Here is a 27,396-nt window from a genome sequence, read left to right as displayed (position 1 = left end):
TGAGCGTGGGAGAGGATATAGATGCCCTCCAATATTTTTGGTCACTTAGAAAGGGCACTAGAACTTTAATTTTCGTTCGAGCGAGCCCTCTCACAAAATTCTAGGACCACTGTTTCGAAACGATCAACCCTGAAAAAAAAACGCATCCGTGATTTTTCTCTTTGCCAAAAAATACAAAATTCCACTTTTTTGAAGATAGGAGTTTGGAACTTGTACAGTAGGGTTCTTTGATACGTTGAATCTGATGGCGTGATTTTTGTTAACTTTTAGGGTGTGTTTCCCCCTATTTTCTAAAATAGGACAAATTTTCTCAGGCTCGTAACTTTTAATGGGTAAGACTAAACTTGATGAAACTTATATATTTAAAATCAGCATTAAAATCCGACTCTTTTAATGTAACTATTGGTATCAAAATTACAATTTGATATTGGTATAAAAAAAAAAAATTACCTGGTGAAGTGAACAATCCAGCAAGGCGTAAGAAATTACTTGACAGCCTTTCCCGGTCATGACTCAATGACTAGTGTTCAGGTCATTCGTGAAAAATTAGAGATTAATCTGGATAAAACCGTCTCCAAAGATTTGTGCAATGCCCTACCAAAAATATTGAAAATGCTACTGCAAAAGCCACCACTTATAAGTACCTAGGCATTGCTGTCTGTTTCAACGCTTACTTTAATTTTTTGTTTTTTAAAGAGTGCCCAGGAGCCGAAGAGACTGTAAGGTTCAGGAACTCTCGTGCTGTAAAGGAAAGTTTTGCTTATGCTCAATAGCTGGAGCTAGGAATAAGAAATGGTGTGAAAGTCAAAATTTTTTTGTCCACAAGTCACAATCATTACAATTATGGGTGGCAAAAACAAATTGAAAACAAACATTGAAATTACAACCTATAATTTCGCAGCAATGGATTTATTGATACTAGATCCGTTTTTTTTTTGGAATTTTATGAGTATATAAAGGTTAGAGAAGTTACAATAATGAAAAAAAAGTAGGATAACTGTGGGAAATATATAAAGGCAAGAAATTTATTTTCTATAAATGAAAAGGAAGAAAAAACAAGGAAAAGATTTACATTTAGAATATCTCAGTATGGAACAAACACCAAAGGATAAAAGAAGAAAAAAAAAAACAAAAAACAATTAGACAAGAATCATATGTAATTTTTTTTTTTTTATAATATAGTCTATCTATAAAAAAACCCTCTTTTAATGGTCAATTTTTGGCAAGATTTAAGAGTACGTTGCTGGACTCTCCCAGTTTTCCGTTAAGATTCTGTAAAGTTCTTTTGCAGCATAGTTAAGATTCTTCTATAGAATTTTCATTGGCGTTTCTATCTTGGAAATTGGCTCTGGCCTTCTAAAAAGACCCTAGAGATACCCATCAAAACACAGCAAGTATTCTAGCTTTGAACACTTCTCCATCTACCCAATTCTATCGCCAACATAAAAGCACTGTATACCAGTGCTGCAACAAGTACTCCAAATTTTTACTTAAGTATCAAGTAATAAGTACTTTCCAAATTCTTACTTAAGTATCAAATATCAAGTACTTGCCAAATATTATATTAATATTATTATATATATATATATATATATATATATATACATATATGATATCAAGCCTATGGTATCTTTTTAAAGCCATTCTGAAGCCTTCTTAGCCTCTTCCCTTGCCTATAAAATATCCCCTGTCATTCTTCTCTTGGAAATCTTAATCAAGAACCAGAATTTCCGTTTTATCGTTTTTAACCGTTTCCCTTGTTCGGCTGTTACACACCCAATGAAGTCCAAGAAAACAATCTTAACCAATTTTCAACACAACGGCTTGAAAGGAAAAGACTTTCAAAACAATTAAGCGCAGTCAAAAAAACCTTGATTGGATCAGGCATACCACATGATAGGATTAATACAATGCACGTAGAGTTGAACTTCTGGCGATTAGTGTTCAATCAAATCTGGCACGTTTGAAAAAATACAGCGTTATTCTGAAACATGTGACAATGATGGAAAAAATACTGAAAGTATTGTTTTCCATTGTTTGGCTGGTACACACCCAATGAAGTCCAAAAAATAATCTGAACCAACTTTCAACACAACAGCTTGAAAGCAAAAGACTTTCAAAACAATTAAGCTAAGTCAAAAAACTTCTGATCGGATTCGACAGATCACATGACAGGATTAATACAATTCACATAGAGTTGAACTTCTGGCGATTAGTGTTCAATCAAATCTGGCATGTTTGAAAAAATACAGGGTTATTCTGAAACATATGGGAATGGTGGAAAAAATATTGAAAACAGAAAAAAAACTTTGGTTTGGCTTTAAAACAGATAAAAGGTAATAAAGTAGTTCATTCTCTGATCAAATAAGTAAAAACCTTAGCAACAAAAAAAAACTCAAATTCAAAAATAAGGAGCCAAGTGAGTTAGTTGCAAACTAAAGCTCAATAATCAAAAGTCAAAAATCAATTGATGGCATGTCTCGCCCTCGGCACCTTTACAAGGAAAGGCCTCAAGTTTTCAAGTTAAATTTCAGATACGCTATGAAAATGTATGGCATCTATATCCTTTGGCTGGTTTTCACTCAAGCAAGCCGCATGGTGTGTAGTCAATTCAGATGGTCGGTAAAACTCCCTACAAACATATATTATAAAATCACGGGCTTGCAGCAAGCCCGCTGATTCAGACGCATTCCATACGGCTGGTCAAACTGCAGAATGAATGAATGAATCAATGAATGAACTTTATTATCCGTAAAAGTATAAAAAAACACAAAGTACAGAGTATTATAAATAAACAAAAACGATAAACAGCAAGAAAAAAATTCAAACTAACAAAAGTCAACATGGACTAATTAACCAGCATCAATATGGAAAAAAGGCTGCAGAGGGTCGTAACAGTGAATAAAGTAGATAGTCTTTTTACATATATCATCACTGGAAGACCGAATCCAAGAAGGCATATCTATTAAACCAAATCGAACCATTATTTTTCTGTTTTGGTGCCATCTAGGAAGCCGGAGGAGGATTTTGCAATATCTGAAATAAGCCACACGTAGAGTATGTCGATCTTTCTTATGAAACAGATGAGCCATGCTTCAGGAAAGCACAGGGGCGCAAAAAGCGTTATAAATCATGCACAAACCGATGCGGTTGTAACGGCTTTTGTTTGGGGATATTTGTCTGTAAGCGACGCATAAGTTTTTCACGGCTTGATTCACTAGGGATGAAAAGGTAGTGGAAAGTTTTGGACCGTAACACAGACCAAGCCAACTAACTAAAGAAGAACATGGCAGAATTGCAGTCCAGCAGCGAATGGAGCGACCGCATAAGGGCTATTAAATCAAATAAACTCGCATTTAGACGCATTAACTAACAGTCCAATCTTAGATAGTGCATTGGTTAATCCTATAATTGAAAAGAAAAACCCATATTAAAGTAAGAAACATAACTTTTAAGGGGACGCAGGTATGCTGCAAGCACACACTTAAATATACTAGAAGACAATACGGCAGAAATTGCAACCTATCTATTTCTAGGAGCAGTTTTCAAACAGTTCGTGGTAACGAACTGTAGTAAGGAGCGACCCGGCTCAATAGTAAACGAAACTCTAAAAAACGAAATTTTGATGCTAAAATATACATCAAAAGAATCAGATTTTCATGCTGATTTTATATATATAAGTTTCATCAAATTTAGTCTTTGTCATCAAAAGTTACGAGCCTGAAAAAAATTACCTTATTTTAGAAAATAGGGGAAAACACTCCCTAAAAGTCAAAGAATCTTAACGAAAATCACACCATAGCATTCGTCGTATCAGAGAACCCTATAGCAAAATTTTCAAGCTCCTATCTGCAAAAATGTGGAATTTCGTATTTTTTTCCAGAAGACAAATCACGGGTGCGTGTTTATTTGTTTGTTTGTTGTTTTTTTTTTGTTTTTTTTTCCAGGGGTCATCGTATCGACCGAGTGGTCCTAGAAGGTCGCAAGAGGGCTCATTCTAACGGAAATGAAAAGTTCTAGTGCCCTTTTTAAGTGACCCAAAAAATCGGAGGGCACCTAGGCCCCCTCCCACGCTCATTTTTCTCCAAATTCAACAGATCAAAATTTTGAGATAGCCATTTTGTTCCACATAGTCGAAAACCATAATAACTATGTCTTTGGGAATGACTTACTCCCCCACAGTCCCTGGGGGAGGGGCTGCAAGTTACAAACTTCGACCAGTGTTTACATATAATAATGGTTATTGGGAAGTGTACAGTCGTTTTCAGGGGATTGTTTTTGGTTTTGGGGGTGGGGCTGAGGGGAGGGGGCTATGTGGGAGGATCTTTCCTTAGAGAAATATGTCATTGGGGAACAGAAATTCAATGAAAAGGTTGGAGGATTTTCTAAAATTACTATAAAAAAAGAAAAAATAAACATGGAAAAGTTTTTTCAATTGAAAGAAAAGAGTAGCATTGAAACTTAAACGAAGAGAGATTATTACGCATATAAGGGGTTCTAAAAATACTTTAGCATAAAGAGCGAGGTATTTAGGAGGAGATAAATACCTCGCTCTTTATGCTATAGTATTTTTAGTAATTTCAACTATTTATTCTACGGCCTTTCTGATTCAGGGGTCATTCTTAAAGAGTTAGGACAAAACTTAGGATTTAGTGTAAAGAACGAGGTATTAACGAGGGTACAAACCCCCTCATATACATAATAAAAATTAAAGAATTTAAAATTTTGTTACATAAGTTAATTCTAAAGTTACGTATATTTTTTACTAATAAAAAAATTCGTTAAAAATTAAAATTTATAGTTGCCTTTTTATGCAACCGAAAAATTGCATGGCAGCTAGGCCTCCTTCCCCATCCCTTATTTCTCAAAATCGTCTGATCAAAACTAAGAGAAAGCCATTTGGCCAAAAAAGGAATTAATATGCAAATTCCGTTTTAATAATTTATGCGTGGAGAGTCAAAATCAAACATGCATTAATTCAAAAACGTTCAGAAATTACATAAAAAAAATAAGAGCTAAGAGCTCCTATGGCACTTGTGACGAGGCGAGAAGAGCTAAGAGCCAAGAGATCATATGGTATGAGCTCTAACAAAATTCTATGAATCAATAGATTGATTTAAAAAGGAAAATAAGAGGCTTAATGCCGGTCAAGATTTAAAATAAGAGCTCTGAGTCACAAAGTCCTTCTAAATATCAAAATTTATTAAGATCCGATCACCCACTCGTAAGTTATAAATACCTAATTTTTTCTAATTTTTCCTCTCCCTTTTGCCCCCCAGATGGTCGAATCTGGGAAAACGACTTTATCAAGTCAAATTGTGCAGCTCCCTGAAATGCCTACCAATTTTCATCGTCCTAGCACGTCCAGAAGCACCGAACTCGCCAAATCACTGAACCCTCCCCCCAACTCCCCCGCATAAGGTTTGGTAAAATTTAGCATCTTCTCATCATTAACGCAGCAACTCTCGCCACAGATATCAGTGATTATTCTAAGGATTTTAGTGAGATCAAATTCCTTTCGGGGGGGGGGGGTACTGCTTATGATCCCTATATAGGCATTTTAAGACACCGTATTATTTAAAAATTAGGGACTTCCGTACAATCCAGAAAATACTCGAGAAGTTCGCCGAATGTAAGATCTAAGAAAACTGGCTTCATAGCCACAAAGACAAATCTCGGGTGGCAGAATGTGTTAGACTTGTTTTAGCACAAAATAATGCTATAATGACCGAAGTTGTCAAAATCACTAACACATCATTTACACAGCAACTGTCACCACAGATCTCAGTGATTATTCTAAGGACTTTAGTAAGGTCAAATTCCTTTGGGGGAGGGGGTTACTTCTTAAGATTCCTATGTAAGTGTTTTAAGACATCGTATTATTTAAACATTAAGTACTCCCGTACAATCCAGAACATACCCGAGAAGTTTGCCGAATGTAAGATTTAAGAAAACCGGTTTCATAGCCACAAAGACAAATGGCGGGTGACGGAATTTATTAGACTTGTATAATTTCGGCTATATATTTGCACATTAAGGCGCGGGGGAAAGGTTAGGTTACTTTACCCCCATCCCTTCTAATGTGCAAATATATAGCCTAAATTATATTATTATATGAACTAAAGTATGATATTTTCATCATGTTTAGTATGTTTCATTATGATTTACATAACTTAACTTCTCGAGTATGTTCTGGATTATACGAGAATACCAAAAATTGTAATTCAGTGGATGATGACGTAGGAGAATCGTAGTGGTAAATGATATGGATGATTCAAGTGTAATAAATACTATTTAAATAGTTAGATAGATAAAATGACTCAAATTAGCATAAAATAATGCTGCAATGACTGAATTTGTCAAAATCTATTATTTATACATCAGCAGCTTTGCTGAGGGCCACCGCTAACAACGATTCAAAACAAATTCGGGTAGAAGAAAAAGTTTTTGAAAGGCTACATTTATCTAATATTTGTTTGCAGTTATTATTACGCCTGGGTGAGTTTTATGCTTTACTAACATACTGCCATTTCAAATCTCATCGGTGTTCAGTACATTGCCAAGAACTTCTCTCCTGGCAACGCTGTCGAAATTTTTAATTTTATTCGTACTTGGAAGAAAACGTTGGCTCCTTGAAATATATTCCATAATCTTTGGATCCTAGGAGAGGGGTAAGAGGAAGCCCTGAAGTTAGGTCTACTAGACCCTTCAAAAAAAGAAAATATTGACCTCAAACGGCACTTTTTCTCTCCCCTGACGGTAATGCTTAAATGCAGATATTGGCTCTTGTCTGATTAAGCAACTATTGGAGGCAAAACCATAACTTTTTTCTAGTTTGATATCACTAAATTGCGTTTCTTGAGCTAATATAATTTCCCGACTTTCCAAGCTTGAAAAGAGTATTTCAAGGAACAGGTAATGTATTTGGTAATGACCATTGTAAAGAAGTGGTCAACTTCAAATTCCTTAAAATATAATCCATTTTGTTTCAATATTTGGATTGAATTTAAGTGAAGTTTAGCTTGTATCCCTTAGAGGTAACCAGCCACTTGGGAAGACACAAACTCAGCAGTTCTGGCATTATCTGCTGGTTAAGGGCGAAGAATTGATATCTTTGGCGATCAAGTGAATCGGCAAAACATAGAGGTTTTGTCCCTTGATAGTTGATAGGATATTCTAGAACCTTTTGTTATACGTGAAGTTTCGTTTGTTAGTTTCTTTTTATGTCAAAATTCAATTATTGGAAAATGAAGACAGGAATTGAGTTTAGTTAATTAGCTTTCCGGAGATAGAAGTTCGGTTTCTTGTGCATTTTCTCACAATATTTGGTGGAGTTTGGCTTTTCTACACAGTAATTAGGTCACTTTTCTTGTACACACCTATACTTAAATGCAAGATGAGATATTTTTAGGACAAGAATAAGGAGACTCACGAGAAAATAAAGAACAAATTAATCATGAAAAACCGCAACCTATGAAATCTGCAGACGTAAAATAAAGCAGGTGACAAGAAAATTGAAACACACATAGATAAATCAGTGAAGTAATATTTATCACAACTCTCATTTAGTGTGGATAATTACATGGGCTCTATAAGGCATCTTCGAGTACATACTTCGTGAAGTTTAGTGTCAGTAAATAAAAGCGAAAACAAATTTGTTATGGCTTTCTTTTTCAAACAGTTCGTGGTAACGAACTGTAGTAAGGAGCGACCCAGCTCAATAGTAAACGAAACTCTAAAAAACGGAATTTTGATGCTAAAATATACATCAAAAGAATCAGATTTTCATGCTGATTTTAAATATATAAGTTTCATCAAATTTAGTCTTTGTTATCAAAAGTTACGAGCCTGAAAAAATTTGCCTTATTTTGGAAAACAGGAGAAACACCCCCTAAAAGTCACAGAATCTTAACGAAAATCACACCATTGCATTCGGCGTATCAGAGAACCATATTGCAAAATTTTCAAGCTCCTATCTACAAAAATGTGGAATTTCGTATTTTTTGCCAGAAAACGAATCACGGGTGCGTGTTTATTTGTTTGTTTTTTTTGTTTTTTTTTTCAGAGGTCATCGTAACGACCAAGTGGTCCTAGAATGTCGCAAGACGGCTCATTCTAACGGAAATGAAAAGTTCTAGTGCCCTTTTTAAGTGACCAAAAAATTGGAGGGCACCTAGGCCCCCTCCCACGCTCATTTTTTCTCCAAAGTCAACAGATCATAATTTTGAGATAGCCATTTTGTCCCGCATAGTCAAAAACTATAATAACTATGTCTTTGGAAATTACTTACTCCCCCAGAGTCCCTGGGGGAGGGGCTGCAAGTTACAAACTTTGACCAGTGTTTACATATAATAATGGTTATTGGGAAGTGTACAGTCGTTTTCAGGGGACTTTTTTTGGTTTTGGGGGTGGGGTTGAGGGGAGGGGGCTACGTGGGAGGATGTTTCAAAAATAGTCGAAAACCATAATAACTATGTCTTTAGGAATGACTTACTCCCCCATAATCCCTGGGGGAGGGACTGCAAGTTACAAACTTTGACCCGTGTTTACATACAATAATGGTTATTGGGAAGTGTACAGACGTTTTCAGGGGGCTTTTTTGGTTTGGGGGGTGGGGTTGAGGGGAAGGGCTACGTGGGAGGATCTTTCTTTAGAGAAATATGTCATGGGGGAACAGAAATTCAATGAAAAGGGCGCAGGATTTTCTAAAATTACTATAAAAAACAATGAAAAAATAAACATGGAAAAGTTTTTTCAATTGAAAGTAAAGAGTAGCATTGAAACTTAAAACGAATAGAGATTATTACGCATATGAGGGGTTCTAAAAATACTTTAGCATAAAGAGCGATGTATTTAGGAGAAGATAAATACCTCGCTCTTTATGCTATAGAATTTTTAGTAATTTCAACTATTTATTCTACGGCCTTTCTGATTCATGGTTCATTCTTAAAGAATTGGGAGAAAACTTACGATTTAGTGTAAAGAACGAGGTATTAACGAGGGTACAAACCCCCTCATATACATAATAAAAATTAAAGAATATAAAAGTTTACGTAAGTTACTTCTTAAGTTACGTATATTTTTTACTAATAAAAAAATTCGTTAAAAATGAAAATTTATGGTTGCCTTTTTATGTAACCGAAAAATTGCATGGCAACTAGGCCTCCTTCCCCATCCCTTATTTCTCAAAATCCTGATCAAAACTAAGAGAAAGCCATTTAGCCAAAAAAGGAATTAATATGCAAATTTCATTTTAATAATTTATGTGTGGAGAGCCAAAATCAAACATGCATTAATTCAGAAACGTTCAGAAATTACATAAAAAAAAACTAGTTTTTTTAACTGAAAGTAAGGAGCGACATTAAAACTTAAAAAACAGAAATTACTTTATTTACTGCTCTGTTTTATTTGTTTGCTACACTCAACCCGAATCAGACTTTTTTTTTTGCAAGTTTAATGGGGCCGTCTAGTATCAGTAAATTCTCCACGATAAAACGCTACTGTGAGTAGATCTTTTGCCTACAAAGCAAAAATAGATTCAAAATTGTCTAAGACACAGCCTTTTTCCGCTTACTTAAATTTTAGAAAATGAGTAAATAAGCAAGGTAAAAAGCACAACTAAATAAAGCATTCCACTCCTCTGAATGAATCATAGCTAAATAGACTTTCTTTTGCGCCAAACTGAACCAAAAATAGCCAAGAATGCTCAAAATGTAACCAAGATATGCTCCTTTAATGTAAAATGTAACCATGAAGTTCTAATAAATGCTCCTTATGATTGATTGCCACTATCCCAGGAAGAATTTTAGTCATAGGGAAAGTGGCAACGACTGTTACAGATATTCTGTAACAGAATATGTTGCCACTTAGCACAATTTTGGGCGTGTGCAAATTTGAGCATGTTGGAATTACAATACGATGAAGAGGATAAAAATTTTAGACTCGCACCAAACGTTGAACATCTCATAAAAGAAGAGCAAGTTTTAAGTTATGTCAATTACACAATGAATTTCTGAAATTTATATATAGACTCTCGCTGGTATTGAATTTGTATGTTACCTCCTTTGTATTAATCTTCATTAGCCAAGTGTAATTTTTAATGTGATCTTTTTCAGAAGTAAGATGCAGAAGATATTTTAGTAAATTCAGTATTATTAGAACAAGGCTAATGATTGTGATGCCAGTGAGCTGCTCGAAGCAGTCGTACTTTTTAATGTCTTGCGAGCAGTAGCTAAATATGATAAAATCAAATTTAAATATATTTTGGAAGTGTAAATAAAATTTTTAAACCAAATTACCGTATTTTTTTAATAAAAATAACTTTTTTTATTTGTGTTAATGAACCAAATTCACTGTCACGTTTGTCTAAGAGGATTTATTTTTGCAATGTTGTGTCTATGCTTTGTCTAGCCATTCAACAGTCTGCACAAGTAACAAAATGTATCAAAATAAATCATCAGGGTTCAGCCAATAAAAAAAAATGGAAAAAAAAGTAAAGGATGTTTTCACTTGTAGCTAATCTGGCCATATTATGTTTCTAAGTATTTGCCAAAAAAAACGGTGGCACTGGTCGAGATAGCTCAAAGAGTTAAGGTGATTGGTGCCACTGGGGTTTTAGGAGTCTCGGCAAAATGCAAGCTTCCACATTTGGCAATAAGCCTAAGACAAGAATAATACAGAGCGATGATCGAGCTGGATGTCTACAGGTTTCCTCAAGAAAGAATCACACTCAACTTTCTCGTACAAGAGGACCGAATCATATCGAGATAGTTCCATCGTGGAGAGATTTATTTTGGCATCTATACGGCTCAACTCCCAAGCAATTTTCAGCAAAAATTATGCACGGTAAATAAGGCAAGGATTATTCGTAGAAACGCACACTTACCTAGGTAAATAACAGTATCACAACTCATTTCACTGCTCGATATTTCAGCAGAGGTTGATCCCTCATCTCCAGAGGTCTTCATATAATTATCTGGAGATCCTCCTCGCATGTAGGACGTTGGTAAACCCTAAACATAAACATTAAGCAAATCAATTCCAGTAAAAAGGACAAACTAATAAAGCGTTGAAAATCTATGGAACACACAAAGTTCAAAAGAATTTGAAGATAATTTAAAAGTTACAACTGTTTCTAGTCAATGACGTGTGCATAAGTTACTCTGCTGTATTGGTTTTTGGGAGGTTTTTGTAGATTTACTTTAAACCAGATATAAAAATATAACTAAACCACCATCCTTTCATTCAAGTGGTCCTGTTATATAATCTTGACACATCATAAAATATCAAAAAAGGAAAAAATTATGTGGAAAAATAATTAAAGCAGAAGTTGTCCCATACTTTTTTGGCTTAATTTGATATTCTTCCTACAAAATAACCCTTCCTCCTCATTCCCCTTGAAAATTTTTATCTAATTGTAAAATAGAGAAACCAAAGGGAAATTAAGATAAATAAAAAAGAAAGAAGAGAAGAAGGAACTCGGGACAATTCTAACTATATTCCAAAACACGCCTAGAATAAATTTGTAAAATCAAACAGTTCGTGGCAGCGAACATTAAGTAAGGAGCGATTTCGACTCTAAAAAAAATAACTTTTGATGACAAATGATACATCAAAAGAATTCACTTTTTATACTGATTTTAAATATATAAAGCTCATTAAGCTAATATTACGTATTAATCGCTACGAGCCAGAGAAAATTTGCCTGATTGTCGAGAACTTCGGAGAGACCTCCATAAAAGGCACAAAATATTAATGAAAATCCCAGAATTAAATCCCAGAATATTAGAAAGCCCTACTATGGTGGTTTCAAGCTCTAATCTACAAAAACGTAGAATTTTTTTCCAGATGAAAGATCTAGGATACGTGCTTATTTTTTTTTTTTTTTTTCCCTGGGGCAATTGTATCAAACCGACGGCCTCGGATATCGGAAGAGGGCTTCTTTGAACGGAAATAAAATGATCTAAAGCCCTTTCAAAGTGATCAAAAAGATTCTGCAACGAGAAAGTAGCGTTTTCTGCCAATTTGGGGCACTAAACTACGATTTCGCTCCATTGAGGACTAAATTGCTGTTAATTTAAAATTCCGAGATAGTCTATTAAATTTAGAAGTATATAAAAAGTAGATATTGAGCTTCCCGGTTGCAGAGGAAGTAATGCCACGCGTTTTGCGCATTCTTTCGTAAAAAGTCACGTTGTCCGTTCAAGTAAAGTCTCTCAAGACCGGAAAATCTTCTGATTTACGTCTGTTGGACGATACCCAATACTTTTTTTGAATAGGGCTTGATGACTTTTTGAAAAGTTTCTTTGTTTAAACTATTGATTGCTTAGTTCTAATAAAGATCTGTCAATTCAAAATTTGCTTGGTTCTGACTTGAAAGTCTGATTGCCTGTTATTTAATTAAGTAAAAAAAATTACCCTTTAATGGCTTTTCGAATAGAAAAACCTTCTGATACCCAACTAGTGGTCATGTACTCGATTGCAAGGGGTGAACTGGTATCATACACTATAGTTGTCGACATAGGTGTCACGTACGGGTGGAGGGAAGACAGCCCTACCTATGTGTTTCAAGCCAGTCGGGTGAAAAATTTGAGTCGGTAAAATATCAACGCAAAGTACCACTTTTGGTACTAGAGGGTAAAAAGTACCCTCGCTCAAATTTTTGTATTAGGGCAAATGGACTGATCAATGAAAGAAGAGAAATCCCAGCTGGTGTAGAACAAAACAGTAATTGTAATAACAATATCACCCAGATCAGTCGGTAAAGATGACCAGCCAATAAGTAGAAATCCATTGCCCCCAGACATTCTGGCTAAGGCCACCTTTGGTTGGTGCCAGACCAAATCAACGAGGGAGTAATTACTCGTATTCTTTTGTCCCACCTTGTTATTTCAGTGCACTTCTAACATAGGGCAACTCTTTCGCAGGTTCAAATTATTTTTTTGAACCTAGCTATGATACCATTACTTGAACCCTCCTATGATAACTCCACCCCAAAAACAAGAAAAAAAAATCAAGATAAATAAGAATGTAAAATAAATACTATAGGGTATTCTCCCTATATTTTGAAAAGTAGGCAAAATATTTCAAGATTCTTTCTTGTGTTCATATTTTCTTTTTGGCTGTTTAGTTTTGCACGTGGTGAAATTTTCGGCTAGGGGGGGGGGGCTCACGGAGGGAAATATTGGAGGAGTTTTCAGAGGGCCACTTTGTTTGATTGGGAATTTTTTTACAGGAGGATATTTCCAAGGGAAAATTTACCGAGGGAATATAACATCCATTAATCTAAAGGAAAAGCTTATATTTTAACGAGGCTTATTTTGACACGTCGAATTGACGAGTATTTTCACAAGGCCCTATTACCATAAGGTATCCATGCAAATATTTATGTGTTGTGTAATATTTAACACATAAACGCTAAAATAAGCTGAATAAGCTAACTATAAATAAACCACTTTTTATTTCCTTAATCATGTCCAAAGACTATTTGTATAAAACCCAAAAGCACATATATACACTTATTCAAAAAAAAGAAAAAAAAAGAAAAAAAAACAAATTTGACATCATGTTACTCGTTTAAGGCAAAAAGCCATTTCAATCAAAATGCTTGAGCATTGTGCAAGTTAGGTTTACTTTTGCAGCCATTAGGGTAGCCATTAGTCATTAGGGCAAGGGCCCCCAAGGGTATGAGTAACTACTTATTTTATTCAGAAGGACTAATAAATAAATCCTTGAGGATAAATAAATTTGTTAGACATTGTTGAATTCAAGATCATAAGGCTATTTTTATCCTGAGATGAATATATGTTGTTTTCCAAAAGACATCTCAGGAAAATGACCAAAAGTTATAGAAATAATATTTCTTATGAAAATATTAATTTGTCAATTATATTAGAAAGATGAGAACGTTATACCTTGATAGACTACGAATCGAACAGAAATCTCACTGATTTTTTTTTAAAGATTCCCTTTTTTATACAAAAGAAAAAAAAATGAGGTACATAGCATATTTTAGGGCAAAGGCTCATTGATAAATTTTAAAAGAAACAAAGACAAAGTAACGTTTCGAATAAAACATTGAGCAAAAGTAAATCCAATTGCTTGACGGATTATATTCCCTACTATTCTCTATATCCTCTATCAAACTAAGATCAAATAGAGCCTAAATTTTGGAATATTTGGAAAGGACTCTTCTGAAATGGAATAAAAAGTTTTAATATTTTTTTTTTTTTTAATAAGTCAGAAGTGATTGAAAGGTAACAAGGCTCATTAATTAACTCTTTGGCATATAGTCCATTCGCTACAAAACAATAAGTGAAACTGGAGGTCAAAATGGTTTTTTGAATGAGAAAGAATGAAATGATGTCAAAATTTGCTGCTCATGGGCCCACTCCCCTCTATTTGTGCTGTTATTTAGCTCAAATGGCCCACTTATTACGTGTAAGCTGAGACTTCAAGCCGAATCTTCCGATATACCATATCAATACAATTCTACTTACTCTTATCTTACGTCTGCGAACACGATGAAGCCGCGTTGCCAACTGGACAGTGTTCAGCGCCTGGTGATATTCTGTCTGCCCACCAGAAACCCGAGCGTGAGCAATGACTGTTGTCTGGCACGTGACAACAATCCTAGAAAAATTCCATAATAAATCAATTTAGCGATTTAATTCCAAGGTTTTGTTGGAATGGAATCGCAAGAACCGGTAAGAATTTTACCAAATAAATAGTTATTTGTTAATTTCAAGAAGATGTGAACAGAAATTAAATAAAATCCAGAATTTCGGAGAGAAAAGACCCCAACCTCCCCCCCCCCACCCCGGGTACTTTTATACCGTTTTAACTGCGTTTGGCTATACCGATCGTGAAATTGCTATGAGGAGCCTCCTTTAGAATGTTGTTAAGCTTATTCTATAACGCATAAATAATTGTAATATAAAATCCTCAATGGACTACCTCACAACAGGAAAAAATGCCACAGTCTCATCGCTAGGATGTGTTATATTTCGTTACCTATTGTGTAACACATAAGAAAATCCATGCACATTATTTTCTTTTCAATCTCTGACCCGTGGGTAGTGGGGCGAGGTCTGTAATTCTATATTTAATCTCTGAACAACACTGAACTTGAAGAGAAGATGAAAACTTGGCAAAACAAGGTCAGAGCAGCTTGAAAAACAAGGTCTTTTCAATCTCTGAACAACACTGAACTTGAAGAGAAGATGAAAACTTGGCAAAACAAGGTCAGAGCAGCTCTTGTTGCGACACATACAAAAGGGTTTCTTCATAAACAATAAATAAGGCCATATGCTAAGAGAAACATTAATCTTTACTAAGTCAACCCTTTTGTATCCACAATTCATCAATCAAACAACTAACAAATTTTTAAACAGCAGCGTGGGGTCTAGGATGAACAGGAGGAAAGTGGGGTGCCATATGGAGACCCCAACTTTCTGATGAAATGCTGCATCGTAATGAATGCTTTAACGACAACTTTAAAAAGCCGAAACAAAATATTTATGATTCTAATCGGCGATGAGATTCAAAACTAATTTTAGAGAGATGTTCCGAACACCATTTTTTTCGTTAAAGGATAATTATGCTATAGTGTTACAGCATTAGTTTGAGGGGCATTGGCCCCATTTTATGAAGAACAGTTTATGCTATTTTGAACTTCTAATTTTGCTCTGACTATATGTCAACAGGGTAGTATCTTTTCGTGAGCACCATGAAATAGAGCCATGTCTCATTTTTTTTACATCTTTCTTATAAAATTGCAAATTTTCTCAGTTTATTTCTATGCATAAATAAATCATCTACAATGTCATTACACTGTATTCTGTATTTATTTAAAAGATTGATAAAACTAAAAAAAAACTCAAACGAGGCTTATTGAATAAATATAGAATTACAGACCTCGCCCCACTATCTCGTTCGATATCTCGGAAAGGGTTTATGTTAAGAGAATGAAACTTTCAGGGATGAATCTACAGACTAAAGTATGTTCCGGGAAGGTATTTTGAAGCAACTACCTCTACTCTTTCTCCCTCTAGAGGGCCCTGACCTTTGCTGACCTTTAAAAATATGTGTCTTATAAAATTGAAACCTTGCAAAATAGATCTTCTGCTTAATTGAAGTACAACAAAATTGTTTTCAGCTTCATAACTTTGCTCAGTTCTATTTTATAAGGTTTTAAAGATATGCAAATATATTTCCTAAATTTTGAAAAAAAATGTTGATATGGCTCAAAATTCTACTCAAATAACAGGAATTGCATTTTCAGAACTAAAGGCAGAGAAAAAGCAACTAGTAACTGAAAATTAAGATAAAATGTTGTTTTGTCAAAATTTCAATAGGTTTAGACCTGTCATGTAGGCAAATTTCAGGGCCCTCTAGAGGGAGAAGGAGTGGAGGTGGATACTTTAAAATACCTTCCCGGGACATACTTTAGTCTGTAGATTCATCCCTGAAAGTTTAATTTTCCTAACCTAAACTCTTTCTGAGATAGCAAGAAGTCAATTAACTAGAATTTTACCATTTATTTTTTATTATTGACTTCCCCATCGATTTGTTATGATTATTCGATCCAAAAAAAACATTGTACGTCCCTTTAGTAAGAATAGCCTACTCTTTTAAGGCGGGGGACTGTCCAATGGGGGTTGATAGCTATGATCATGTAGGCTAGTGCCTCATAGAATACAAGGCATTCAGGGTGCCGAGTGAGCGTTTTAGCTAGAAAATAGACGAGTGTCGGCATATTCTTTGAATCCATATCAGATTTCTTTGCTTCTCGGAGCCCTTAGCCAATATTTCTGAAAGGCGAGGATAAAAAATAAAGGTGAATTTGGTAAATGAAAAAGTTACTTCTGTAAAACAATTAGGGGTGGGGAGTGAGAGGATGCAGGGGAAAATTTACAGATAGTTTATGACTAGTAGGCGAAGCCACATCTAACTGTGACCTCTAAGATTCTGATCCATTAGACTTGAGCCCCTTCCCCTGCCAAGGCGTAAATTAATGAAAATGTTGGGAGATGAAGAATATGTTCCTTTTCTTAATCTTTTCAACGAAAGTACAGTTTTTTTTTTCAAATTTAAACCGCTCCCTAACCCAGTCGGCAGAAGTAACCTATACCAACCTCTTTCCCAATTAGGCAAAGAAGACTCCTGGGGGTGGAATTTAAATTGAATGGAAGAGTATTCTTGGTAAATGTTTAGTTTCGTTCCAGTTTAGAGCACTTAGAAATGTCAATTCTGGAAGCGCATCCATTTCTGGTTGACCCTCCTCATCCATGGGGCAAACTAAAAATGTATAAATTGGGCCTTCTTACAGTAAACATTTCCTATAGAGCGAAGCATACTAGTCTATGAGACCTGTGGGTAGCAGGCCGAGGTCTGTATTCTATATTTATTCAATAAGCCTCGTTTGAGTTTTTTTAGTTTTATCAATCTTTTAAATAAATACAGAATACAGACCTCGGCCCGCTGCCCACGGGGCTCATGGACTAATACCCTTCACTCTATTGGTAATGTTACATCTAAGGAAACCCACTTTACGCATTTTTAGTCTCGTTGGAGGGGGATTTTAGAAACCTAAAAAATGAATAGCCTACGCTTCTCTAATAATGACAAAGAAATAATCGTCAAAAGAAATAATATGCGATCGTCAGAATCTTGCTATATGCAATAATACCCACTTTAGAGCACTTGGAACGAATCTAAACATTTACCGTATTATTCTTACCAGTTCTTGCGGTTCCATTCCAACAAAACCTTGGAATTAAATCGCTAAATTGATTTATTATGGAATTTTTCTAGGATTGTTGTCACGTGCCAGACAACAGTCATTGCTCACGCTCGGGTTTCTGGTGGGCAGACAGAATATCACCAGACGCTGAACACTGTCCAGTTGGCAACGCGGCTTCATCGTGTTCGCAGACGTAAGATAAGAGTAAGTAGAATTGTATTGATATGGTATATCGGAAGATTCGGCTTGAAGTCTAAGCTTACACGTAATAAGTGGGCCATTTGAGCTAAATAACAGCACAAATAGAGGGGAGTGGGCCCATGAGCAGTAAATTTTGACATCACTTCATTCTTTCTCATTCAAAAAACTATTTTGACCTCCAGTTTCACTTAGTGTTTTGTAGCGAATGGACTATATGCCAAAGAGTTAATTAATGAGCCTTGTTACCTTTCAATCACTTCTGACTTATTAAAAAAAACAAAAAAACATTAAAACTTTTTATTCCATTTCAGAAGAGTCCTTTCCAAATATTCCAAAATTTAGGCTCTATTTGATCTTAGTTTGATAGAGGATATAGAGAATAGTAGGGAATATAATCCGTCAAGCAATTGGATTTACTTTTGCTCAATGTTTTATTCGAAATGTTACTTTGTCTTTGTTTCTTTTAAAATTTATCAATGAGCCTTTGCCCTAAAATATGCTATGTACCTCATTTTTTTTTCTTTTGTATAAAAAAGGGAATCTTTAAAAAAAAATCAGTGAGATTTCTGTTCGATTCGTAGTCTATCAAGGTATAACGTTCTCATCTTTCTAATATAATTGACAAATTAATATTTTCATAAGAAATATTATTTCTATAACTTTTGGTCATTTTCCTGAGATGTCTTTTGGAAAACAACATATATTCATCTCAGGATAAAAATAGCCTTATGATCTTGAATTCGACAATGTCTAACAAATTTATTTATCCTCAAGGATTTATTTATTAGTCCTTCTGAATAAAATAAGTAGTTACTCATACCCTTGGGGGCCCTTGCCCTAATGACTAATGGCTACCCTAATGGCTGCAAAAGTAAACCTAACTTGCACAATGCTCAAGCATTTTGATTGAAATGGCTTTTAGCCTTAAACGTGTAACATGATGTCAAATTTGCTTTTTTTTTTCTTTTTTTTTAATAAGTGTATATATGTGCTTTTGGGTTTTATACAAATAGTCTTTGGACATGATTAAGGAAATAAAAAGTGGTTTATTTATAGTTAGCTTATTCAGCTTATTTTAGCGTTTATGTGTTAAATATTACACAACACATAAATATTTGCATGGATACCTTATGGTAATAGGGCCTTGTGAAAATACTCGTCAATTCGACGTGTCAAAATAAGCCTCGTTAAAATATAAGCTTTTCCTTTAGATTAATGGATGTTATATTCCCTCGGAAAATTTTCCCTTGGAAATATCCTCCTGTAAAAAAATTCCCAATCAAACAAAGTGGCCCTCTGAAAACTCCTCCAATATTTCCCTCCATGAGCCCCCCCCCCCCCTAGCCGAAAATTTCACCACGTGCAAAACTAAACAGCCAAAAAGAAAATATGAACAAAAGAAAGAATCTTGAAATATTTTGCCTACTTTTCAAAATATAGGCAGAATATCCTATAGTATTTATTTTACATTCTTATTTATCTTGATTTTTTTTTCTTGTTTTTGGGGTGGAGTTATCATAGGAGGGTTCAAGTAATGGTATCATAGCTAGGTTCAAAAAAATAATTTGAACCTGCGAAATTACTGGAAACTGTAGAAGAGTTGCCCTATGTTAGAAGTGCACAGAAATAACAAGGTGGGACAAAAGAATACGAGTAATTACTCCCTCGTTGATTTGGTCTGGCACCAACCAAAGGTGGCCTTAGCCAGAATGTCTGGGGGCAATGGATTTCTACTTATTGGCTGGTCATCTTTACCGACTGATCTGGGTGATATTGTTATTACAATTACTGTTTTGTTCTACACCAGCAGGGATTTCTCTTCAAATTTTACACAAAGCTTGTTCCCAAAAATGAATGCCCGTGTTCTGCAGAGCTCATAGAAAGCTGTTTATACTCATCCAAAGGATTAATAATACGGCTTCTAGAGATATAACAGGATATCAATGGATATTCTTCTGAGTATCCACCAATCTTACTAGCTATATACTAGTATCACCGTTACGGTAGGTAAAGAAACACCTCACAAGGGATAGTCAATTCCTATGTTTAGACAGCCTGATTGCACTAAGGTCATTACTAAAAAAAATACTACAGTTGCCAACAATCTATGAAAAGGGGGTTGAGCTTTATATCTCGAATCAATTGTTAAAAGGGTATGGCAAAAAATTGTTATAAAGGGTATTTTCAATTACAACAGCAGAAAGAACTTGTTTCCCAAAGAGCATGGTGACTTTTTCCACACCTGGTAAGCATGTGTTTTTTCAGCATGGTCAACATGTTTTGGTTTATCCGTAATAGAATTTCTGTGATTTTTCTGTTAATTAGATTCTAGTATAAGCTAAAACGAAGCAAGTTGGTATAGATTATTAATATTTTTTTATTGGGGGGGGGGCTGAAATACTACGCCTGCACGGTGGAAATTTGGCATTGGTTGCACGACTTTCACTGGTTTTATGTTTTATTATTGAATTACTAAGTAAACATAGAGCATTCACTAACTGCGCATGTACCAATAAGATGATTAAATATAGACTTGTCTCACATTAAGAGCTAATCCTCTAAATGATCATTGCGATAGTAGCTTATTCTGCATTTTTTTTCAGGCGCTTATAATATGCACTGGATTGAATCAATATCCACTGAATTGAATTCCACTGTCTTGGAAAAATGTCCCTACTGTTCCTAAGTAGTGTTTGTTTGCACTTACCATGCATGCACTTATTCCCCACCCCTGCGTTAATCATTGGCTATCAAGCAATAAACGATGTCGTATGGGTCACGTGACATTGAAACCCTATGATTCAACCGTAGAATTTTATTGTTTTGCCCGTAGGATTTTGATTCTGACCTCTAAGCAGTTTCTAAAATAACTAAAATTTTGACATTCTTAAGAATCCATTTTTCATATTCTATACTCGAGTTAAATTTTTTCAATAATTGTATAAGTTTTCAGATGTGGTATGACTTAGCTGACAACACTGATTTGCATCTTTAAGTAAGTTTTAGGGTCTATTCCGAAAATTGGAATAGGTTTAATATTCGATCCCACTCATATAGCAAGCTTATGAAAAATACTATTGCACTTATGCTATAAATAATTAACGCTTAATAATATAACCTCTTTTGTTCTAGAGTTACTTTCGATTTACGATCAACTCAAAATCTACTATAACAAAATTTTCACGAGTTTTACCGACCAAAAGCGTTAAGTACAGGTCTCCCCCCACAGTCAAAAGTGTAACGTCTTTTCAACAATCGACGGTTTAAAAGGCGTTTTATATATTTTTTTGCTAATCTTCAACATTTTGGAAAATGTCATTAAATATATGCCGTATTTCCACGACCTTACTGCAAAGTTCTTTTGAAAAATCAAAATTCTTCTTCAATAATTTTATTTGGTTCTTAAAAGTGTCCTCTAGGCTTTTCATACAAGCCTAGATACTCACGAAAACGCCCAAAGGTTTTTTGGGGTTAGTATGCTCATCCATAGACCAGAAGCTATCGTCAACGCAAAAGTACTGTATACATTGTTATTTCATTTAAAAATTCAATGCATGAAAACGATACATTTTTGCGAAAGAAAAGACACAATTTTAGAGATCAGAGCGGGCATATGTCGAATCCACTAAGTTAACAATCTTAAACCAAACAGCCTATATTGAAAGTAGAAATCCAGCACAAAAAGAAACGGAAAAGGCCATTAATATGAGTAGTGCAACCCTCATTTAACTCCCCAAAACAATTAGTGGCATTGGCTCTTCAATGAATACGCAATATATTTTCAATTGAAATTATTCTTTACCCGATGGTCAATATATTTGACAGAATGAATTATTTTAGTCATTTTATAATTATTATAACTTCGCCATTAGTGAGCATATAGATACAGTAAACCCTAGCATTGGGGTTTTTGGACAAGCAAGATCCCCTTCCTACTTTTATCAGGTTCACTCTATATATAAAAAAAAGTCCTAGCTACATTTTTTAAGTTATAGCATTAATCCACAAAAATAAAATGGCGGGCCCAGAAATAGGTCTGTCGAAACTGTTTTTGAAACATAACCACAAAATCACTTTTCCTCCATGGCATCCCCTTCTTAAAAGGGGATGCTTAAAGTTGAAAGTATACAATAGTTGTTCGTGTATAATAAATGCTCTTCATTAATTATTTTGATAAACATAGTTATGTATTTATTTTAATTTTCCCTATTTTGTACTCCGTCCCTATGAACTATCCCTAAATCTAAGAACAACAAGCAGTTTGCAAGAATACAAAGAAACAATATTTTATTGATTAAATTTATATATAAATATAAAATAAAAAAATGTTCTTGTATGTTGAGTCAGGAAGAGGTTCTTTGGCAGGAGCAGAGGCCACATAATTGCACAGCTTCAATGAGCAGTAAATTCGTTAGGTGAAGGATGAGCAAAAAAGAAAATTGATTAAAATTTTTTTAAGGGTTCTATTTTTTTAGTAAAATATAAAAAGGGGAGCAAAAAAAATATACGCGAATTTTACTCAGATTCTATTTAACTTGAGGTTTAGAACCCTTGTTTTTTTTATTTAAACTTTAAAATTATAAGAAACCAGTTCTGCTGCACTGTCTTTTTATGTAAAAATAAGCGTCTATACACAAAAAGACGAATGCAACAGAAAACAGGCTTATACAGAGTTACGAAATTTACTGCCCAGCTACTTCATTATCTAGAAAAGAAAAGGAAAGTCAATCATTTGCAGACAATAGACAATATGTTTTTCCGAACTAAAAAATTTATAAAAGGATAAATTTTGAAGACTGGCTAAATACATTACAAGAGCGATAACCTCAAGATGGTTGCGATGTCTGGTCAAGACCTTTTTTCTTCATATGTAATTATGCTTGCTATTAACAGATCCTTTTAGACTTTCCTGGAACATTTTGTGATATAGGAAAATCACAGATACAAATGTGTTCCTTAAATCTAAATTAGTCAATACAAGAGAAATGCTAAATGTGAAAAAGAGCACTACCTAAGGAGGGGCGGGGGTAGCATAGATAAGTTTTTGGCGGAAAAGAAATTTTCTGGGCAAAAACTTTCATGAGTAGATAAGGTATGATTTAAAAAATTTACATTTTCTAAGAGCCCCACGAAGATAAAACCATCAAAAAATTGATGAAGAACTAATATATTATACAATATATATATATATATATATATATATATATATATATATATATATATATATCATTTTATCATATATATAAATCACTTTAGCTCTTAAAGAGGGCACTATAACTTCAGACTCTTTGCCACAATGCTGCTTTTTAAACAAATTAAAAACTTTAGCGTAAAGAGCAAGGGATTGCGGAGGGGACAACCCATTTCATATACGGAGTAATTTCTGTTCGTTGTAAGTTTTAATGTTACTCCTTACTTTCAATTAAAAAACAAGTTTTTATGTAATTCTAATCAAACGACCATTGGATTTCAGGAGTGAGTAGGTGGCAAAAAATACAAAATTCCGCATTTTTGTAGATAGCATCTTGAAATTTCTACAGTAGGGTTCTCTGAGATGCTGAATCTGATGGTGTGATTGTCGACTTTTGTGAGCTATGACTTTTTGGGGGTGTTTCCCCCTATTTTCTAAAATAAGACAAATTTTCTCAGGCTTGTAACTTTTGATGCGTAAGACTAAACTTGACAAAACTTATATATTTAAAATCAGCATTAAAAAACACTTTTTTTTATTTACCTATTGGTATCAATATTCCGTTTTTACAGTTCAGTTACTATTGAGCCGGGTCGCTCCTTATTACAGTTCGTTACCACAAAGTGTTTGATGCCTTGGTGAAAGCGCAAGAAGTGACATTAACAGTTAAAACGAATAGAAATCATTTCGTATATGAAAGGGGCTGTCCCTTCCTCAACGCCCCGCTCTTTACGCTAAAGTTTGACTATTTCTCACAACTCTACTTTCAATGCTTTGTTGAAATTAAAACCCGTTTTTTCTTGCTTAATTTTCCATTAATAGAAAAGTATTGTTCAGTGCTTTGTTGAAATTAAAACCTGTTTTTACTTGCTTAATTTTTCGTAAAAAGAAAAGCAGTGTGGTCTAAGAAATTATTCAGAAGCCAAACTCGACTGTTCTTTCCATATGAAATAAAACCAAGTAATGACAGTATCACATCTTTTAACCTAGCGTTTGTCACAATAGCGAAGCAGCTTTTGTTCTTTGGGTGCAGGTGCAGAAGAAAACAGAAGAAGCTTGGACTCAGTTTCCTTGGAGGAAGAAGAAGAAAAACAACAGACAACTACAGTTTTCAAATACCTCATAACATTTAAACTAGACCCAGTTTGGAGGCTTTAATTAGGACAAGATTTGAACAATGGAAGCCACAATGCATGTAAATGCGAGTTGATTCTGCTTTCTGTCTACATTATACCAGGTAGGGGCGTCACAAGGGAGGGGGGGGGGAGCAACCCAAAATTTTTGAGATTCAGTGAAATGCGAAGCAAAAATTACAATGATTCCGGAAAAACAGAGAAGCTAAAATGGAATCTCAGAGGGTCGAAAATTCAAATTCGATTTCAACACCAATTCCAAGATCCAGAAGTTAAGGTCCAAAATTCAGTAGCACAATTTGTAAATTATGCAAAGGAAGTCTTGCAGCGACATGCCTAGTTATCAAATATAGTTAAAGCCGAATCAAATCGAAAATCGTATCGAAAATCCGAAAAAAAGTTGAGGATTTGCTTGACTTTTGCAAGAAATTTTAATTTTATTCATCTCTTCTTCCCAAGGGAATTTTCTGGAAATGATATGATAAAATTTAAAAAAAATTATTTTTTTTATTTTTGTACAGTTGCCAAATCAGCCTAATTTAAACTAGGAAATTAAATCTGTTTCTTACCTTTTTTTTTTTTTAATTTTGTAAAATACTAATGTACTAATTTAACTCTACATGTACACCTGGAGCTTCCAACTGAAATTTGGGTTTCGAACAACAAGAGCCAAAGGCTTCAAAAATCTGAACGCAGCAACTGGTACAACAGGTCCCAACCTGCAAAGGAAAGAAATATTTACAAATAACTTCTAAATAATAATCCCATCCTAGAAAGGGTCAATCTATTTTGGTTTTTTGTTTTGCTTAAGGTTTGTTCTGTACTGAGGATGGTCAAGCGAAATCTTGACCAAAACTGGCTGTTTATTGTCCTCATTTTCTCCTTTCTTCGTGATTTTGTTTCATCAATTTGTGTAAAAAGGAAGTTGGTATCTTTAGAGACAAACCTTGTAGGGGTCAAAATCCTTTAAATGCACGGTTTCACCCCTCTCTTCCCTTGTAAACAAGAGGCCCCTCTCAAAATCTTGATTAGTTGTCTTGCACAGAGGGGGGGGGGGGGTTTGAATTTACTGTTATTCTTGATGCATACAGATCGCAGAGATATAATGGAAAAGGTTTACAATATTATGAACGTGTAATAATAACCATTGCCCCATTATTTCCATATTAGCTCATATTATATAAGCTCATAATATATTAGCTAACACAATACAATCCCATGAGCAATACATGGAAACTAGAATAACTGGTATTAGAGTATTATTTTTATTTCTAGTACTAGTACTATTTCTAAAACTTGAGGCCTGAGAGAGAGTGAGAGAGAGAGGGAGTGAAAGAGAGTGAGAGAGAGAGAGAGAGAGAGAGAGAGAGAGAGAGAGAGAGAGAGAGAGAGAGAGAGAGAGAGAGAGAGAAAGTATAAAAGTATAAAAAAGGACACTTTGTAATTCTTTAAATTCCAAATACTTGCTGTAAGGTAAAGGTAAAGAATATGGTAATGGACTTTAAGAGTCCCTACTGGCGGTGCTGATATCCATTTCTCAGCCCTTCAGCCAGGAAGTGCAATGGGGGGGTTAGGGGCGATCCATCCTGTGCTTTCGCACGCCACTTTACCCATTTAGAGCTGGGTCGACTGTGTCTGAGCTTACAGTCACACCACTGACCCCTATCCCAAACCAAATAATTGGGTACACTAGAATTTGAACCATCGCCCTCTCGAAAAAACGATCCTAAATCCAGCGCACCAAAACACATTCCAGCGCGAAATGCTAAGTGACTTGAAATATGGCAACTGATAACTGTTAATCTAAGATTAAAATTGAAAAAATCAAAATTATGCTATGAAATATACTAGAAACTAGAGTTGAAAGTAAGGAGCAACATTATAATTAAAACGAACACAAATTACTCCATATATGATTAGGGCTGCTACCTCCTTAATCTCTTGCTCTTCAAGCTAAAGGTTTTTAGTATCAGTACTTTAAAAAAGGTTCTTATTCTAATCAAACGACCATTGGATTTCAGGAGTGAGTAGGTGGCAAAAAATACAAAATTCCGCATTTTTGTAGATAGCAGCTTGAAATTTCTACAATAGGGTTCTCTGAGATGCTGAATCTGATGGTGTGATTGTCGACTTTTGTGAGCTATGACTTTTTGGGGGTGTTTCCCCCCATTTTCTAAAATAAGACAAATTTTCTCAGGCTTGTAACTTTTGATGGGTAAGACTAAACTTGACAAAACTTATATATTTAAAATCAGCATAAAAAAAAATTTTTTTTGATTTACCTATCGGTATCAATATTCCGTTTTTACAGTTCAGTTACTATTGAGCCGGGTCGCTCCTTATTTCAGTTCGTTACCACAAAGTGTTTGATGCCTTGGTGAAAGCGCAAGGACTGACATTAACAATTAAAATGAATAGAAATCATTTCGTATATGAAAGGGGCTGTCCCTTCCTCAACGCCCCACTCTTTACGCTAAAGTTTGACTATTTCTCACAACTCTACTTTCAATGCTTTGTTGAAATTAAAACCCGTTTTTTCTTGCTTAATTTTCCGTTAATAGAAAAGTATTATCCAGTGCTTTGTTGAAATTAAAACCTGTTTTTACTTGCTTAATTTTTCGTAAAAAGAAAAGCAGTGTGGTCTAAGAAATTATTCAGAAGCCAAACTCGAATGGAAGCCACAATGCATGTAAATGCGAGTTGATTCTGCTTTCTGTCTACATTATACCAGGTAGGGGCGTCACAAGGGAGGGGGGGAGCAACCCAAAATTTTTGAGATTCAGTGAAATGTGAAGCAAAAATTACAATGATTCCGGAAAAACAGAGAAGCTAAAATGGAATCTCAGAGTGTCGAAAATTCAAATTCGATTTCATCACCAATTCCAAGATCCAGAAGTTAAGGTCCAAAATTCAGTAGCACAATTTGTAAATTATGCAAAGGAAGTCTTGCAGCGACATGCCTAGTTATCAAATATAGTTAAAGCCGAATCAAATCTAAAATCGTATCGAAAATTCGAAAAAAAAAGTTGAGGATTTGCTTGACTTTTGCAAGAAATTTTAATTTTATTCATCTCTTCTTCCCAAGGGAATTTTCTGGAAATAATATAAAATTAAAAAAATTTTTTTTT

At 34.7% G+C, this 27,396-nt stretch overlaps 1 protein-coding gene and 1 long non-coding RNA gene across 2 annotated transcripts in view; both read right to left on the bottom strand.

Moving 5' to 3' along the window:
- Positions 1-20,658, bottom strand: part of LOC136042474 (kinesin-like protein CG14535) — a 44,653-nt gene extending 23,995 nt beyond the window's left edge. Inside the window, exons 1-4 of the mRNA XM_065727431.1 lie at positions 20,652-20,658; positions 15,013-15,052; positions 14,499-14,631; positions 10,886-11,012 (exon numbers count right to left, since the gene is read on the bottom strand). Coding sequence (XP_065583503.1) covers positions 10,886-11,012; positions 14,499-14,631; positions 15,013-15,052; positions 20,652-20,658 — 307 coding nt within the window. The remainder of the gene's footprint in view (positions 1-10,885; positions 11,013-14,498; positions 14,632-15,012; positions 15,053-20,651) is intronic.
- A 1,556-nt stretch (positions 20,659-22,214) lies between these two features.
- On the bottom strand, positions 22,215-25,306 carry LOC136042473 (uncharacterized). The gene is made up of 2 exons (XR_010621319.1): positions 24,838-25,306; positions 22,215-22,649 (listed from the first exon to the last, which is right to left on the bottom strand). It is a non-coding gene; the product is annotated as an uncharacterized LOC136042473 (long non-coding RNA).
- Between the last annotated feature and the right edge of the window lie 2,090 nt (positions 25,307-27,396).

Source organism: Artemia franciscana, unplaced genomic scaffold (genome assembly GCF_032884065.1).
Source record: "Artemia franciscana unplaced genomic scaffold, ASM3288406v1 Scaffold_1338, whole genome shotgun sequence".
In the NCBI taxonomy this organism is placed as follows: Eukaryota; Metazoa; Arthropoda; class Branchiopoda; order Anostraca; family Artemiidae; genus Artemia; species Artemia franciscana.
Note: the sequence above shows the minus strand (reverse complement) of the source record. Positions and strands in the feature narration are given on the sequence as shown.